At 43.4% G+C, this 17,564-nt stretch overlaps 1 protein-coding gene across 1 annotated transcript in view; it reads right to left on the bottom strand.

Annotated features, from left to right (window-relative positions):
* Nucleotides 1-17,564, bottom strand: part of LOC137371494 (collagen alpha-1(IV) chain-like) — a 230,441-nt gene that overhangs the window by 27,847 nt on the left and 185,030 nt on the right. The window contains exons 31-36 of the mRNA XM_068034182.1: nucleotides 15,305-15,418; nucleotides 13,497-13,664; nucleotides 11,983-12,072; nucleotides 10,594-10,746; nucleotides 4,197-4,295; nucleotides 2,923-3,012 (exon numbers count right to left, since the gene is read on the bottom strand). Coding sequence (XP_067890283.1) covers nucleotides 2,923-3,012; nucleotides 4,197-4,295; nucleotides 10,594-10,746; nucleotides 11,983-12,072; nucleotides 13,497-13,664; nucleotides 15,305-15,418 — 714 coding nt within the window. The remainder of the gene's footprint in view (nucleotides 1-2,922; nucleotides 3,013-4,196; nucleotides 4,296-10,593; nucleotides 10,747-11,982; nucleotides 12,073-13,496; nucleotides 13,665-15,304; nucleotides 15,419-17,564) is intronic.

The raw sequence follows: 17,564 nt of genomic DNA, 5'->3' as shown, positions 1-17,564 counted from the left end.
ACGGACTGTTTCCAGGGACGCACACCGAGATAAACATCAACTGCTGCTGGAGGATCATCAAGTCGGTGAAAGACGCTCTTTGGTCTACCCAAAACTTGCTGGTCTTCCAACGCAAAGAGTTGTCCACGATCGAGTGTTGCAGACTGGCACATTCCAAGGTCCAGGACTACGTGCTGAGGGACGCACAAAAGCTTGGGGCAAAGGCTCAATGGGGAAAGACCACTGTGTAAGGTCCTCCCACCAAGGTGAACTGAGGGGCTGGACCCATGGGAAACCCCTCAGGCTGTATCCAGAAAATATGGGTTTGCTGTAAAATGTACATGGCATGTAAAATGAAATGGAAGGGTTGTGAGGCAACTCACTCCTGTGTTGAAGGAAACTGATCTCCTTTGCACTCTTTGTATTGTCAAGTTGGTGCTGTTTTGAACCGTTTTGTAATGTATTTTTTACAGAATTTTATGAATAAAGTATATTTTGGAAAAACCAAAAGACATTTGACTCCAGACCCACAACAATGTGGTTGACTCTTAAAATGCCCTCTGAAATGGCCTAGCAAGTTGCTCAGTTCAAGGTCAATTAGGGATAGCCTGCAATGCCCACATGCCACAAACAAATAAAACAAAACATACTCAATGATTGAGCCTCCACAGCCCTCTAGGGTAGAGAATTCCAAAGATTCACCACCCTCTAAGTGAAGAAATTCCTCCTCATCTCAATCCTAAATGTCTGACCCCTGAGACTGAGACGCCATGTTTTAGATTCCCCAGCCAGGCGTAAACATTTCCTCAGCATCTACACTGTCAAGCTCCTTAAGAATTTTGCATGTTTCAATGAGGTCACCTCTCATTCTTCTAAACTCCAGGGAATATAGGCCTAGTGTACTCCTCATGGGACAATTGTCTCATTCCAGGAGTCAGCCTGGTGAACCTTCATTGCACTCCCTCTAGGGTAAGTATATCCTTCCTTCGACGGAGATCAAAACTGTATACTGTACTCCATGGTGGTCTCACCAAGACTTTATACCATTGCAATAATATTTTTTTTACTATTATACTCCAACCCTCTGTAGTAAAAGCTCATTTGCCTTCTTAATTACTTGCTGTACCTGCAGGTTAACTTTCTGTGATTCATGTAAAAGGACACCCAGGTCCCTCTGCATACCAACAGTCTCTAGCCATTTACAAATGTTCAGCTTTTCTATTTTTCCTGCCAAAGTGGATAACTTTCACATTTCTCCACATTTTATTCCATCTGCAACGTTCTTTCCTATTCACTTAATTTCACTTTGCAGCCTTGTTGTGTCCTCACAGCTTACTTTCCCACCTAGCTTTGTAATGTGAGCAAATTTGGATAAATTACACTCGGTCCCCTCATCTAAATTAATGATGTTGATTGTAAGTAGCTGGAGCCCAAGCACTGATTCTTCAGATACCCCAGTAGTTACATCCTGCCAACCCAAAAATGACCGATTTATTCCTATTTCCTGTTTTCTGTCCTTTAATCAATCCTTAGTCTGTGCTAATATATTACCACCAATCCCAAGAGTACTAATTTTGTGTAATAACCTCTTATACGACACCTGATTGATTGCTTTTTGAAAATCCAAATAAACAACATCCACTGGTTCCCCCTGATTCACCCCACAAGTTACTGCCTCAAAAAACTCTAAGATTTGTCAAATTTGATTTCCCTTTCATAAGTCTGTGTTGACTCTATACAATCAAATTATGATTTCCTAAGTGCCCTGTTATCACATCCCTAATAATAGATTTTAGCCTTATCCCTACTACTGATGTCAGGCTAAAGGGCCTAGAGATCCCTGTTTTCTCTCTCCCTCCTTTCTTGAATAGTGGGGTTATGTTTGCTACCTTGCATTCCATGGGGACTGTTCTAAAATCTAGGGAATTCTGGAAGATCAAAACCAATGCATCCACTATCTCTGTCATCACCTCTTTTAAAACCTTAGATAACAAGTTGTCACGTCCAGGGGATTTGTCGGCTTTTAGTCCCATTAATTTCTACTGTATTATTTCTTTACTAATATTAACTACTTTAAGTTTCTTATTTTCACTAGTGCCTTGGCTCCCCATTTATTTCCAGAATGTTTTTGTGGGCTTCTATTGTGAAGATAGATATGGAGTGCTTGTTTAATGTTTCTGCCATTTCCTTATTCCTCATTATAATTTCTCCTCTTTCTGCCTGTAAAGGATCCACATTTACTCTCACTAATCTCTTACTTTTTACATATGATTGAAGCTTTTAGAATCTGTTTTTACATCTCTTTCTAGTTTACTCTCGGACCTGTGAGAAGGCAATGGGAAACCACCCCAGCTATTCTTTCCCAGTAATCATTCAAGAATCTCATCTGTGAGTCTGTTGTGACTTGCCCAAGCCATGGCTCAGTGCTAGCACTCTCGCCTGAGTCAGATGGTCATGGGTTCAAGCCGCACTCCACAGACTTGAGCCCATAATGCAGGCTGACACTCACATGCAATACTGAGGGAGTGCCGGACTGTCGGAGGTGCTGTCTTTCAGATGAGCCAGCAAATCAAGAATTTGTCTGGCCTCTCAGATGGATTTAAAAATCCCACGGCACTATTTTGATGAATAGGTGAGTTCTCTCAGGTATTCTAGGGACAATATTTATCCCTTAGCATCTGCTCATTATCACATTGCTGTTTGTGGGATCTTTCTGTGTGCAAATTGCTTGCCATGTTTCCTACATTACAAAAGTACTTCTTTGCATGTGATGTGCTTTGGGATGTCCTGAGGTTGTGAAAGGTGCTATTGAAATGCAGGTCCATTCTTTCATTGCCCTGGGGCAAGATACAATGGACAGATGGAGCAACAGATGCAAAATCACTGGATGATTAAGACAAGTGCTTCACTCTCTATTGAGTTTTCATTGTCCTGCGAGGTTACCTGGTAGACCCATTTCTCCGATTGATCCTTTATCTCCTGGGACACCCGAAGCACCTGGTTTTCCTGGTCTTCCTGGGTCTCCCACCTGCCCTAGAGGAAGCAGGAGTGACATTTCTATTAGTTTTATTGCTCTATTAATTTTCCCCATTTTCTCTCTTACGTTTGCCCTCTGTTTGAGCTGCCTCCTGTCCATGGTTATACGGCAGCCCAGCAGCACCACACGACAAACAGCCCCATAAACACCCCATAAACAGCCCCACAAACAGTCCTACAAACACCCCATAAACAATCCTATAAACACCCTATTATCTGCCTCCATAAATACTCTACAAACAGTCCTACAAACAGCCCCACAAATCCCCTATAAACAGCCCCACAAACATTCCTATAAACACCACCACTTTCTTAAGGAAACAAAAAGTTTCTGCTTTTGAGAAAGGTGAGATTAGCTAAAGGAGGCTTTCGTTTGGGAAGTCACATCTCACTAATATTCTATCTCGCCATCTTCAACCTATACATTTTTACAGGTACAGGTGGAGAATTGTCATGGGGGAGACAGCAGTTCTTTCTCAGAGCTCCCACCAGGCAGGACTCCACATCTGGAGTGTCTATCAGTTAAATTAGCTCAGTTAATTTACTTTTGGACACATCAGGATTTCACCTGTTTTTTAGATGTGATGTTAAATTGAGGCCCCATCTGCCCTCTCCAGGGGACAATAAAGATCCCATGACACTACTTGAAGAAGAGCCGGTGGGTTCTCCCCGGAGTCCTGGACAATATAAATCCCTCAACCCACCTCACTAAAACAGATGATCTGATTGTTAGCACATTGTTGTTTGTGGGAGCTTGCTGTGCGTAAATTGCCGCATTTCCTACATTACAACAGTAACTCCATTGACTATACGCACATTGAAGTTGTGAAAGGTGCTATAGAAATAAATGCAAGTTCTCTCTCTCTTTCAATGATGGCTCTGCTCCATTCTCTCCTGACCAATCGATAGATTATAACAATCTAGTCGACAGCATTGATTTAAAAAAATTCAAAACTCCAATGCTGGAACTCTGAAGCAAAGAATATGGTGTCAGAGTCAACTCGACACTGAAGGAGGCCATTTGGCCCATCGACTGCAAGATTCCTGACATTTAGTTCTACCAGTTGAAGATAGAAGTGGGAAATAATGAATCAATCATGTATTTTCGCCAGTTATTTCAGCATCTATTTACTGAGTATATTTCTGTCACATTCCACCTGTTGCTCTGTTTTGTCCCTTACCTGGTTGTCCTGGTAATCCCGGCTCACCATCTTTTCCTGCCATCCCTGGGTCACCTGTAATGCCTTGATATCCCTTTGTTCCTGGAAAGCCTGACTTTCCTGGGGAGAAATGTTCAAACTTTGAGAAGACTGTGCTGAGGAGGAGTGCCTTGTTACTGCGTGACCTGATTCGACGTTACCATTCCCTTGCTGTCAACAGCTGAGAGGGACTCAGCCATAGGTGGTATTTCATAAACCTGACAACGTTGAGGCGATGCTGAGAGGGAATACTTGGATAGCTTTTTCACAGAGCTAGCACAGGCATGATGGGCTGAATGGCCTCCTTCTGTGCAGTACATTTCTATGATTATAACTGTTGTGTAGGATTACATAGAATTACATGGAATGTACAGCACAGAAACAGACTGTTCGGCACAACCACTCCATGCTGGCATTTTTGCTCCACTTGGGCCTTCTCCCATCTTTCCTTATTTAACTCCGTCAGCATGACCCTCTATTCCCTTCTCCCTCGTGTGTTTATCTAGACTCTCCTTAAATGTATCTATACTATTCCCCTCAACCACTCCCTGTGGTAGCGAGTTCCACATAGGATCATAGGAAATAGGACCAGGCATAGGCCATTCAGCCCATCAAGACTGCTCCGCCATTCAAAACAGGTTTAGTTTCGTTTAGAGATACAGCACTGAAACAGGCCCTTCGGCCCACTGAGTCTGTGCCGACCATCAACCACCCACTTATACTAATCCTACACTAATCCCATATTCCTACCACATCCCCACCTGTCCCTATATTTCCCTACCACCTACCTATACTAGGGGCAATTTCTAATGGCCAATTTACCTATCAACCTGCAAGCCTTTGGCATGTGGGAGGAAACCGGAGCGCCCGGAGGAAACCCACGCAGACACAGGGAGAACTTGCAAACTCCACACAGGCAGTTTGCTGCAGTTATCCGGAATTGAACCCGGGTCGCTGGAGCTGTGAGGCTGCGGTGCTAACTACTGCGCCACTGTGCCGCCCATGGCTGATCATCTACCTCTACGCCATTTCCCCCCACTATCCCCATATCCCTTGATGCTGTTAGTCTTCAGAAATCTATCGATTTCTGTCTTGAACATGCTCAATGATTGAGTTTCTCTGGGGTAGAGAATTCCACAGATTAACTGCCCTCTGAGTAAAGAAATTCCTCCTCATCTCAGTTCTAAATGGCCTGCCCCTTATTCTGAGACTGTGTCCCTGGTTCTAGTCTCACCAACCACAGGAAACATCCTATCCCCATCCACCGTGTCACACCCTGTAAGAATTTTGTAAGTTGGCTTACAAAAGAAATTCGGGATAGTATTAGATCCAAAGAAGAGAAATATAAAATGGCCAGAACAAGCTGCAAACCTGAGGATTGGGAGCAGTTTAGAATTCAGCAAAGGAGGACAAAGGGATTGATTAAGAAGGGGAAAATAGAGTATGAGAGTAAGCTTGCAGAGAACATAAAAACTGACTGTAAAAGCTTCTATAGATATATGAGGAGAAAAAGATTAGTGAAGACAAATGCGAGTCCCTTACAGTCAGAAACGGGGGAATTTATAATGGGGGAGAAAAGAAATGGCAGACCAATTAAATACATACTTTGGTTCTGTCTTCACAAAGGAGGACACAAATTACCTCCCAGAAATGTTGGGGAACATAGGGCCTAGTGAGAAGGAGGAACTGTATGAAATCAGTATTAGTAGGGAAATGGTGTTAGGGAAATTGATGGGATTGAAGGCCGATAAATCCCCAGGGCCTGATAATCTATATCCCAGAGTACTTAAGGAACTACTAGAAATAGTAGATGCATTGCTGGTCATTTTCAAAATTCTATCGACTTTGGAACAGTTCCAACGGATTGGAGGGTTGCTAATGTAACCCCACTATTTAAAAAAAGAGGTAGAGAGAAAACAGGGAATTATAGACCAGTTAGCCTGACATTAGTAGTGGGGAAAATGCTAGAGTCCATTATAAAAGATGTAATAGCAGAGCACTTGGAAAACAATGACATGATCGGACAAAGTCAACATGGATTTACGAAACGGAAATCAGGCTTGACAAATCTACTGGAATCTTTTGAGGATGTAACTAGCAGAATAGATAAGGGAGAACCAGTGGATGTAGTGTATTTGGACTTTCATAAAGCTTTTGATAACGTCCCACATAAGAGATTAGCGTGCAAAAATAAAGTACATAGGATTGGGGTTAAGGTACTGACATGGACAGAGAACTGGTTGGCAGACAGGAAACAAAGAGTAGGAATAAATGGGTCTTTTTCCGAGTGGCAGGCAGTGACTAGTGGGGTACTGCAGGGATTAGTGCTAGGACCCCAGCTATTCACAATATATATTAATGATATAGATGAGGGAATTAAATGTAATATATCCAAGTTTGCAGATGACACAAAGCTGGGTGGGAGTGTGAGCTGTGAGGAGGATGCAGAGAAGCTTCAGTGTGATTTGGACAGGTTGAGTGAGTGGGCAAATACATGGCAGATGCAGTATAATGTGGATAAATGTGAGGTTATTGACTTTGGTGGCAAAAACAGAAAGGCAGATTATTATCTGAACGGTGATAGATTGGGAAAGGGGGAGGTGCAGTGAGACCTGGGTGTCCTTGTGCACCAGTCGCTGAAAGTAAGCATGCAGGTGCAGCAGGCAGTTGAGAAGCAAATGGTATGTTGGCCTTCATAGCGAGAGGATTCGAGTACAGGAGCAAGGATGTCTTGCTGCAATTATACAAGGCCTTGGTGAGACCACATAGGAGTATTGTGTGCAATTTTGATCTCCTTATCTGAGGAAGGATGTTCTTGCTATGGAAGGAGTGCAGCGAAGGTTCACCAGACTGATTTCTGGGATGGCAGGACTGATGTATGAAGAGAGATTGGGTCGATTAGGCTTGTATTCGCTAGAGTTTAGAAGAATGAGAGGGGATCTCATAGAAACCTACAAAATTCTAACAGGACTGGACAGACTAGATGCAGGAAGGATGTTCCCGATGGTGGGGGAGTCCAGGACGACGGGTCACAGTCTAAGGATAAGGGGTTAGCCATTTAGGACTGAGATGAGGAGAGATTTCTTCACCCGGAGAGTGGTGAACCTGTGGAATTCTCTACCACAGAAAGCAGTTGAGACCAAATCATTAAATATATTCAAGACAGATTTAGATATAGTTCTTAGGGCTAATGGGATCAAGGGATATGGGGAGAAAGAGGGAACAGGGTACTGAGTTTGGATGATCAGCTATGATTGTATTGAATGGCGGAGCAGGCTCGAAGGGCCGAATGGTCTACTCCTACTCCTATTTTTCTCTGTTTCAATGTTTCATTGAGATCACCTCACCATTGAAACTCTAGAGAATACAGGCCCAGTTTCTGCAATCTCTCCTCATAAGACAATGCCACCATCCCAGGGGTTAATCTGGTGAGCCTCCGTTGCACTCCCTCTCCTTCTTCTTTGGCCTCCTTATCTCGAAAGACAATGGATACGCGCCTGCAAGTATATCCTTCCTCAGATAAGGAGACCAAAACTGTACACAATACTCCAGGTGCAGTCTCACCAAGGCTCTATACAATTGCAGCAAGACTTCTTTACTCCTGAACTCAAATTCCCTTGCAATGAAGGCCAACATACCATTTGTTCACCATTCTTTGGGTGAAGAGGTTTCTTCTGAATTCCCTATTGGATTTCTTGGTGACTGTCTTATATTGATAGCCTCTAGTTATGTTCTTCCCACAAGTGGAAATATTATCACTGTATTCACTCAGTCAAAACATTTTATCATTTTAAAGACCTCTATTAGGTCACCCCTCCGTCTACTTTTTTCAAGAGAAAAGAGACCCAGCCTGTTCATTCTCTCCTGATAGAAGTGCAGGGGTACACCTGCTGCGATCCTTGTAAATCTTATTTGCACTCTCTCCTGTGCCTCTACATTTGTTTTATAATATGGTGACCAGAATTGCACACGGTTCTCCAGGGATGGTCAAGCCGAGGTTTGATACAACTTTAGCATAACTTCTTTACAATTCTCTCCCAAAAAATAAAGCCGAGTGCTTGGTTTGCCTTTTTTATGGCTTTGCTGTGGAACAACCTTTAGTGCTTGGTATATTTATACTCCCAGATCCCTTTGATGCTTGACCCCATTCTTATTTTCTAATATGCAACCTCCTTATTTTCCCTACCAAACTATATACTACCTCACATTTATTTGTGTTGAAATGCAGTTGCCCATTCTACAAGTTTATTAATGCCCTCCTGTAATTTGTTGCAGTCCTCCTCAGTATTGACAAACAACACCAGCCCCTCACCCCCACGCCTGCATTTAGAAATGGTGTTTTTGATTCCGAAGTCCAATTCGTTAATGTAAATTGTATACAGCAGTGGTCCCAGCACTGATCCTTGTGGAACACCACTTCCTACCTTCTGTCACTCTGAATAACTACCCTTTACTCCCACTCTCTGCTTTCTGTCGTGAAGCCAGCTGGCAATCTATTCTGCCACTTGACCCCTGACTGCGCATTCTTTGACCTTATTCATTATTCTATTATGTGGTACTTTATTGAAGGGCTTTGATAATCTAGATAAATTACATCTACTGCAATACTCTTGTCCACTCTCTCTTTTACCTCTTCAAAAAATTCAGCAAGGTTGGTCAAGCAAGATTTTCCCTTTTGAAACCCATGCTGACTATTCATTATAATATTTTTGTATTTTTGAGCTTAGAACTTTCAACACGGAACCAGATCATTTCAACCAGTCTGTGTTGTTGTTTATCCTCCACACGACCAGCATCCTAATCCTGTGTGCCCGTCCTGTCCCTATATTCCTTTATCCTAAATAAAAACAGAAAATGTTGGAAATCTCATCAGGTCTGGCAGCAGCTACGGAGAGAGAGACAGAGTTAACATTTCAGGTCAATGACTTTTCATCAGAACTGGAACAAGTTAGAAATGTAATAGGTTTTGAGAGAGTGAAAGGGAAATGGGCGGGAGGAAGAACAAAAGGGAAAGACTGTGATAGGGTGGGGGAGCGGCAGGAGGGATTAAATAACAAAAGCGTTGGTGGTAATGAGACAAGTAAAGAAACAGATGTGTCTCGATGAGGTGGGAATGGCAGAATGATGAACAGCAAAAACAAAAGAAAAAGGAGAGTGAAACCAAAACCTGCAAAGAAATAGGGAACAAAATGAAGGCAGAGTTCATGGTCTGAAATTGTTGAACTCGATGTTGTCCTGAGGCTGTAAATTGCCTAATTGAAAGATTAGGTGCTGTTCCTCCCTTTATCCTATTGGCTGTATTCCTGAAGGTTTCATCACATGACCTTCCACGCTTCTGCTTCATCCTCACACTCGGTCAACCAGCTTTTTACCATCTCCAAAACTGTTAGAACTAATAAATGGAAGTGTTCAAAGAAAATTGAAAAAGAAACATTTTTAGTGCCCCTATGATTTTTTTCCTCATGGGTTTTTCTGGGAGATTAATCATAAGGTAGGGAAAGGGGCTATATAAATGCGAATCTCTCTTTCCCTCCGGTAAAAAGCCAGCTATTACAAAGTTGGCACCAGTTCCTCCTGCTAAAAAATAAATGCACAGAGCCTGCTGAATAACTGCTTTGATATTTAAATGTTCCTACCTCCCCTTTCCTCTCTCCACCTTAGGCACTGAGCAGGCAAGCCAGCTGTGAAGCACACTGTAGCTTCCCAGGAGAACGGCCAACTCATTTAGCATGGCTTTGTGGCAGCAAATGGTGGAAGAAGGATTACCACAGTCGGAGGCTTGGCTATCGCCCATGGGGCTTTCAGCCTGCTGCTGGAGAAGAGGCTTCAAGGCCAGAAGAGTCTAAGGGAAAAGCACTAAAATGTACCTGGTCCCATGGGGTCCGAGTTGGCACGTTTTTGGCCCCCGCAGACTCTCCGATCTGAAGTGGCTCCCATTACAAACCATATCCTCAACTTCTCGGGGTGTCCCATGTCAGGGTTCCCAATTTATTTATCAATGGAAAAGCCAATCAGGTGGGTATAAAACAGGTGGCTGATTTGCTATCACCTGTTTTGTGTTACCACTAAAATCCAATTTCATCCCCTCAATGTTTTCGCAGATTGGTTCAATATTAAATACTAACGTCAAAAGATGACCACAGATTGTGAGCTTTGGTAATAGGAAGTGGACAGAAAGGGTGCACATACATATGAATTTATATATTTATTTATTACAAAAGCACATACATGCGGATCGCATGCGGGCACACAGACACTGCCACACACAGACATGCACACATATGCACATATACACACACTGCACATGCATGCATAAACGTACAGATTCACACACACACAATACTATCTATTATGAAAAGTAAAGGATGAATTCTTTTACCTGGATCTCCTGTTTGTCCTTTCTGCCCTTTCATTTTTTCCATCGCACTTTTGTCCATCTCTCCAGGTTTTCCCACAAGACCAGTTTCCCCTTTTGTACCTTTCTCACCTTTTACTCCAGAGGGTCCTGGAAAACCAGGCAGACCTTGTGCACCTGACAAGAGAAAATGTTTCAATATGTCACAAATTGTTGAAGTCAAGAAAACTTGCTCAGTTCCTTCTGTGCCTGCGTTGGAAAGTGCAGCAAAGCAGTTAAAAGTTCTTTGTTTCTCTTGAGTTTTGCTCTTTCTCCTTCGCCCTGCTCCCCTGTGGGTGGTGACTCATTGAGACCTCATGCATATGAGCAGTCTTCATGAAGCTGGATTTGTGAGTGTCAATAAACATAATCTTAGGTGAGCGCAGGGCAGGTACATCCTGCTAACACCACAATCCACATTATTTCAATTCTGGCCAGAGTCTCCTATTCTGAATTGAAACCATTTTATTCAGCCCAGACCATGGATTAAACCTGGGATCTTTCTGTGCTCTGTCTGTTTTTAGTAGCACGCAGTTCAAAAGATTCCATCTGACACTCACCAAGGACAGCAGATACATGTGAATATCACCACCTGCAAGTTCCCCTCCAAGCCAAGCACCATCCTGACTTGGAACTATATTGCCGTTCCTTCACTGTCGCTGGGTCAAAATCCTGGAACTCCCTTCCTAACAGCACTGTGGGTGTACCTACCTCACACGGACTGCAACAGTTCAGGAAGGCGGCTCACCACCACCTTCTCAAGGGCAATTAGGGATGGGGAACAAATACTGGCCTGGCCAGCAATGCTCGCATCCTGAGAATAGAGGTTAGGTGAAGCTGGACATATGTGAAGCATGATAATGTGGTCAGGCTAGCCAAAAGGAGCTGAGTATGTTACACTACATATTAAGTGAGGGCAGGGTGACATTATATAGTCCTTTCTGCTGCATTAGGCACTTAGCAATGGCCTTTTTGATGCCCGGCATTCAGTGCTGCTAGGGCAATGGGAGGATGAAGTTTAAAGGATGGCTTTGCAAGACTGCAGGAGACTCAAAAAAAACAACTGACTCTGTTTCTGGAAATTTATGTGTCTACTAATACTGTGACAAAATACCACAGCAAAACTCCTCATCCCTGCCACCCCCATGAAGCTTTAGGATGTCCTGAGGTTGTGAAAGGTGCCATATTAATGCAAGTTTTTTTAATATTTATTAATCAAGTGTTTCCTGAGACACAAACTTACACAACTATATGCAAAACCCCCAAAATACCACATCATGCAAATAATGCAATAATTCATGCAAAATATTTCCATACTGGGTGTCACAGCTGTCAATCAAAAAAAACCATTTGCAATAGAATATAAGCACTGACCTTTTACACCTGGATATCCCACATTCCCTGGGGAACCCGGGAAACCTTGGCTTCCAGGGGTACCCATGACCCCCATTTCTCCTTTGGGACCTACAATGGCAGGAGGTAGATCAGAATCTTAGAACTTACAATCAGCAGGAAGTCAAACGATGATATTTACAGGAGTCAGCAGGCAACAACTGAGGATATATTTAGTGTCAGTATGAAGCAGTCTTATTTCACACCAATGGTACAATGTATTATTCAGAGCCAAAGCCAGATCTGACACCAGATTGATGTGGATTAAGATTCCCTTTGTTTCAGATTCATCTTAGACTCACACTACTCAATTTTACATCAGTGTGAAACCGAGAATCCATCACATCAACGCTAAGGTGTACAATGCTTCATTTTACAAACTCACACTCCTGTTGCAGACTGTGAACTTGTTAACTTTATCCCTTTGCTACAGCGCTCACTGTTCATTGTAACTAATGATAGATGACCAAAAACATCCAACTTGTTTGGTCAGAAGGAGCAGAGATCGATTTGTTGTGGATTCCTGTGTTTGTCTTTGTGGCATTCTCCCACCTCACGCACCAATCACAACTTAATAGTTTTAGTTAACAGTTGGTTGATAAGTGCATTAGAACTCTATTTAAAATCTGATCATTTTGGAAAGAAGAACAAAGAGAGTCAATGTACACTAAATGGTACAATATTAAAGAGGGTACAGGAACAGAGAGACCCAGGGATTCATATTACACAAATCTTTGGAGGTGGACACCAACTTGAGAAGTCTGTTAAAAAACATACAGGATCCTGGGCTTTATAAACAGAGGCATAGAGTACAAAAGCAAGCCATTTATGTTAAACCTTTATAAAACACTGGTTAGGCCTCAGCTGGAGAATTGTGGTCAATTCTGGGCAACACACTTTAGGAAGGATGTCAGGGCTTTGGAGAGGGTGTGGAGGAGGTTTACCAGGAATGATACCAGGATGAGGAACTTTAATTATGCAGAGATACTGGAGAAATTGGGATTGTTCTCCATAGAGCAGAGACGGTTAAGAGGAGATTTAATAGAGGTGTTCAAAATCATCAAGGGTTTTAGAGAGGGGAAAATCTATTGGCAGGCGGGTCGGTAACCAGAGGACACAGATTTTAGAAAATTGGAAAAACAACTAGCATGGGAGATGAGGAGAAATTTTTTTTTTGCAGTGAGTTGTTGTGATCGGGAACGTGCTGCCTGAAAGGGCAGTGGAAGCAGATTCAATAGTAACTTTCAGAAGGGAATTGGATAAATACTTGAAAAGGAGGAATTTGCAGGGCTATGGGGAAAGAGCAGGGGGGACTGTGGCTAATTGAATAGCTCATTCAAAGAGCCAGCACAGGAAGAATGGACCGAATGGTTTCTCTCTGGGCTGTAAGATTACATGGTTTTAATGATTTTGGATTTCAAACATTCCTTCCTGGGAGTGCTCCACAAGCAAATACAAGTGACGAACAAAGAGGTGTTCTGCAGATAATGGCTTACCTTGTAACCCTGGAGGGCCATCTTTTCCTGGGAGCCCAATTTGCCCTGGAAAACCTGGGGTTCCAGGTTGACCTATGGGTCCCTGTCTCCCCTTCTCCCCAATTGGACCCGGGATGTCCAGACCTGGGAAACCAGGATCACCCTTCACTCCTGGTGTTCCCTGGAATCCTGCATTATGAAAAGAACAATTATTATATATAGAAACATTAAATTGCTGATTAACAATCTCTGTTTTAGCAGAGATAAAGTTAGAATTTGTCACAAATAAAATCATAGAAATGAAAGTCCATTATGGCTGTGCCAATGTGCCTATTCACTCTAATCCCATTTTCCTGACTTGGTTCCCTTATTCCTTTTCCTTAGTTGTTAGCTTTGTATCTGCTTCTTTCCAACTTGAATTTTTCTGTTTCTTTTTCTCACTCTCTTTCTTTGCTTTCTCCTCTGTCAGCTGTGGCTCAGTTAGTAGCACTATCACTAAGACAAATGGCCCTGGGTTTAAGCCTCACTCCAGAGACTTAAACACAAAATCCACCCTGATACTCCCCGTGCAGTTCTGAGGGAATGCAGCACTGTCAGAAGTGCCATCTTTAGGACAAGGCATTAAACAAGGCCATGTCTGCCCCACAGGAGGATGTAAGAGATCCCATGGCACTGTTTTGAAGAAGAACAGGGGAATTCTCTCTGGTGTCCTGAGGCCAATAATTATCCCTTTCAACCAACACCCACCAGCATGCAGCAAGACCTGGATAAGTGCCAAGTAAAATTCACACACATAAGTGGCAGGCAGAGGCCATCTTCAATAAAGAGAGAATCTAACCATCTCCCCTAGGTATTCAATGGCATTACCATTGCTGAATTCCCCACTATCAAAACCCTGGGGGTTACCAGTGACCAGAAACTGAACTGGACCAGACATATAAATACTGTAGCTACAAAAGCAAGTCAGAGGCTGGGAATCCTGTGGCAAGTAACTCACCTCCTGTCTCCCTAAAGCTTGTCCACCATCTACAAGGCACAAGTCAGGAGTGTGATGGAATACTCTCCACTTGCCTGGAATACTCTCCACTTGCCTGGATGGGTGCAGCTCCAACAACACTCAAGAAGTGCGACACCATCCAGGACAAAGCAGCCCCCTTGATTGGCACCCCATCCACCACCTTCAACATTCACTCCCTCCATCACCAGCGCAAAGTGGCAGCAGTGTGTACCATCTACAAGATGCACTGCAGCAATTCACTAAGCCTCCTTAGACAGCACCTTCCAAACCTGCGACCTCGACCAACTGGAAGGATAAGGGCAGCAGATGAATGGGAACACCACTAGTTGCGGGCGGCAGGGGTTGCGGAGTAGTTCAAATTCCGTTCCCAAGCCACACACCATCCTAACTTGGAACTATATCGTCGTTCCTTCACTGTTGCTGGGTCAAAATCCTGGAACTCCCTTCCCAACAGCACTGTGGGTGTACCTACACCACATGGACTGCAACGGTTCAAGAAGGCAGCTCACCACCACCTTCTCAAGGGCAATTAGGGATGGGCAATAAATGCTGGCCTAGCCAGCGATGCCCACATCCTGTGAATGAATAAAAAAAACCCGCTAAAAACAGATCATTTGCTCATTATAGAGTTGCTGTTTGTGGGATCTTGCTGTGTGCAAATTGGCTGCTGCATTTCCCTACATTACAACAGTGATTACACTTGAAAAATGTCTCATTGGGTTTAAAGTGCTTTGAGATGTCGTGGTCATGAAAGGCGCTATAGAAATGCAAGTTCTTCCTTTTTTTCAACCAGGAAGTGTATTGAACGTACCTGGGAGGCCTGGTGGGCCCTGTGGCCCTGGTTTGCCTGGCTGTCCTGGTGCCCCAATTCCTGCAGATCCAGGTAGTCCGGGAGGGCCCTGTAGACCGGCAGAGCCAATGCTGCCTAAAAGAACAAAAAAAGACAAATGTGTATCTGAACTGTCTCAAGCCCATTGCTAAAAATCCACGGTGAATCTGCAAAATGATGAACTGGAACTCTAACCCTTCACCTTCCCGATTGCCTATCAGAAGTCTTTAAGGGATGAAGCCTTGAACACCTCATTGCTCAGTGACGTTGCACCACAGGAACATGAGTATGATATTCAGCCCCTTGAGCAATTAGATCACAGCTGATCTGAATCATAACTCCATCTAACTGCCTTGGTTCTGTAACACTAATCCCCTAACCCAACAATAATCTATCAATCTCAGTTTTCAAATTTTGAATTGACTACCATGTCAACAACTTTTATGAACAACGATTTTTAGACAGTCAGGGAACCAAGGGATATGGAGAGCAGGTGGGAGAGTTGGGTTGAGACAGAATATCAGCTATGATTGTATTGAATAGTGGAACAAAGAACAAGAACAAAGAACAGTACAGCACAGGAACAGGCCATTCGGCCCTCCAAGCCTGCGCCGATCTTGATGCCTGCCGAAACTAACAACTTCTGCACTTCCGGGGCCCATATCCCTCTATTCCCTTCCTATTCATATATTTGTCAAGATGTCTCTTAAACGTCGCTATCGTATCTGCTTCCACCACCTCCCCTGGCAGCAAGTTCCAGGCACTCACCACCCTCTGTGTAAAAAACTTGCCTCGCACATCCCCTCTAAACTTTGCCCCTCGCACCTTAAACCTATGTCCCCTAGTAACTGACTCTTCCACCCTGGGAAAAAGCTTCTGACTATCCACTCTGTCCATGCCACTCATAACTTTGTAAACCTCTATCATGTCGCCCCTCCACCTCCGTCGTTCCAGTGAAAACAATCCGAGTTTTTCCAACCTCTCCTCATAGCTAATGCCCTCCAGACCAGGCAACATCCTGGTAAACCTCCTCTGTACCCTCTCCAAAGCCTCCACGTCCTTCTGGTAGCATGGCGACCAGAATTGCACGCAATATTCTAAGTGTGGCCTAACTAAGGTTCTGTACAGCTGCAACATGACTTGCCAATTTTTATATTCTATGCCCTGACCGATGAAGGCAAGCATGCCCTATGCCTTCTTGACTACCTTATCCACCTGCGTTGCCACTTTCAGTGACCTGTGGACCTGTACGCCCAGGTCTCTCTGCCTGTCAATACCCCTATGGGTTCTGCCATTTACTGTATACTTCCCACCTGCATTAGACCTTCCAAAATGCATTACCTCACATTTGTCTGGATTAAACTCCATCTGCCATTTCTCCGCCCAAGTCTCCAACCGATCTATATCCTGCTGTATCCTCTGACAATCCTCATCTTTATACGCAACTCCACCAACCTTTCTGTCTAGCTCCAATCTTGAGTGATGTAATTAGTAGTATTTGAGATTTTCCCCTGTGTTAGCAGACCCTCCTCCCTAGGGCAACGCTCGATGTGTGTAGGATCCACAGTTTTATTATAAGGTTCTCACGCCATGTAAAAAAAATGTATTGTCTTTTCAAAACGATTCCCTGAATTTTTAATAAAAGCAAAATACTGCGGATGCTGGAAATCTGAAACAAAAACAAGAAATGCTGTAATCGCTCAGCAGGTCTGGCAGCATCTGTGGAAAGAGAAGCAGAGTTAACGTTTCGGGTCAGTGACCCTTCTTCGGAACCCGAAGTTCCGAAGAAGGGTCAGTGACCCGAAACGTTAACTCTGCTTCTCTTTCCACAGATGCTGCCAGACCTGCTGAGCGATTCCAGCATTTCTTGTTTTTGTCCCTGAATTTTTAATTTGCATGTTCCCTGCTTCAATTCTGATTTGTTGCAATGTTACCTTGAAGCAACCAATGAAAAGTGATGTCTGAAGAGCACGGCGCTTACAGGAAGTAAACAATGTAAAGGTCGTTGAGTTCATTTGATAACTTCATTTTGAAAGAGGCTGAGATTTAACCAATAATTAAAATCTGAAATAAAATAAAATCTGAAGATGGTTTCACTTTAATAATTCTTTCCAAATCTGGTACTCAATCAAATGGATGATTTCTTTATGGGCTTTGATCAACCTGTTACACTATACAACACAACATGACGCAGTGACTTTCCCAGAAATATGTTCAGGAAGCAATCAAAAATTGTTATATT

The sequence above is a fragment of the Heterodontus francisci genome, chromosome 6 (assembly GCF_036365525.1).
Source record: "Heterodontus francisci isolate sHetFra1 chromosome 6, sHetFra1.hap1, whole genome shotgun sequence".
Classification (NCBI taxonomy): domain Eukaryota; kingdom Metazoa; phylum Chordata; class Chondrichthyes; order Heterodontiformes; family Heterodontidae; genus Heterodontus; species Heterodontus francisci.
Note: the sequence above shows the minus strand (reverse complement) of the source record. Positions and strands in the feature narration are given on the sequence as shown.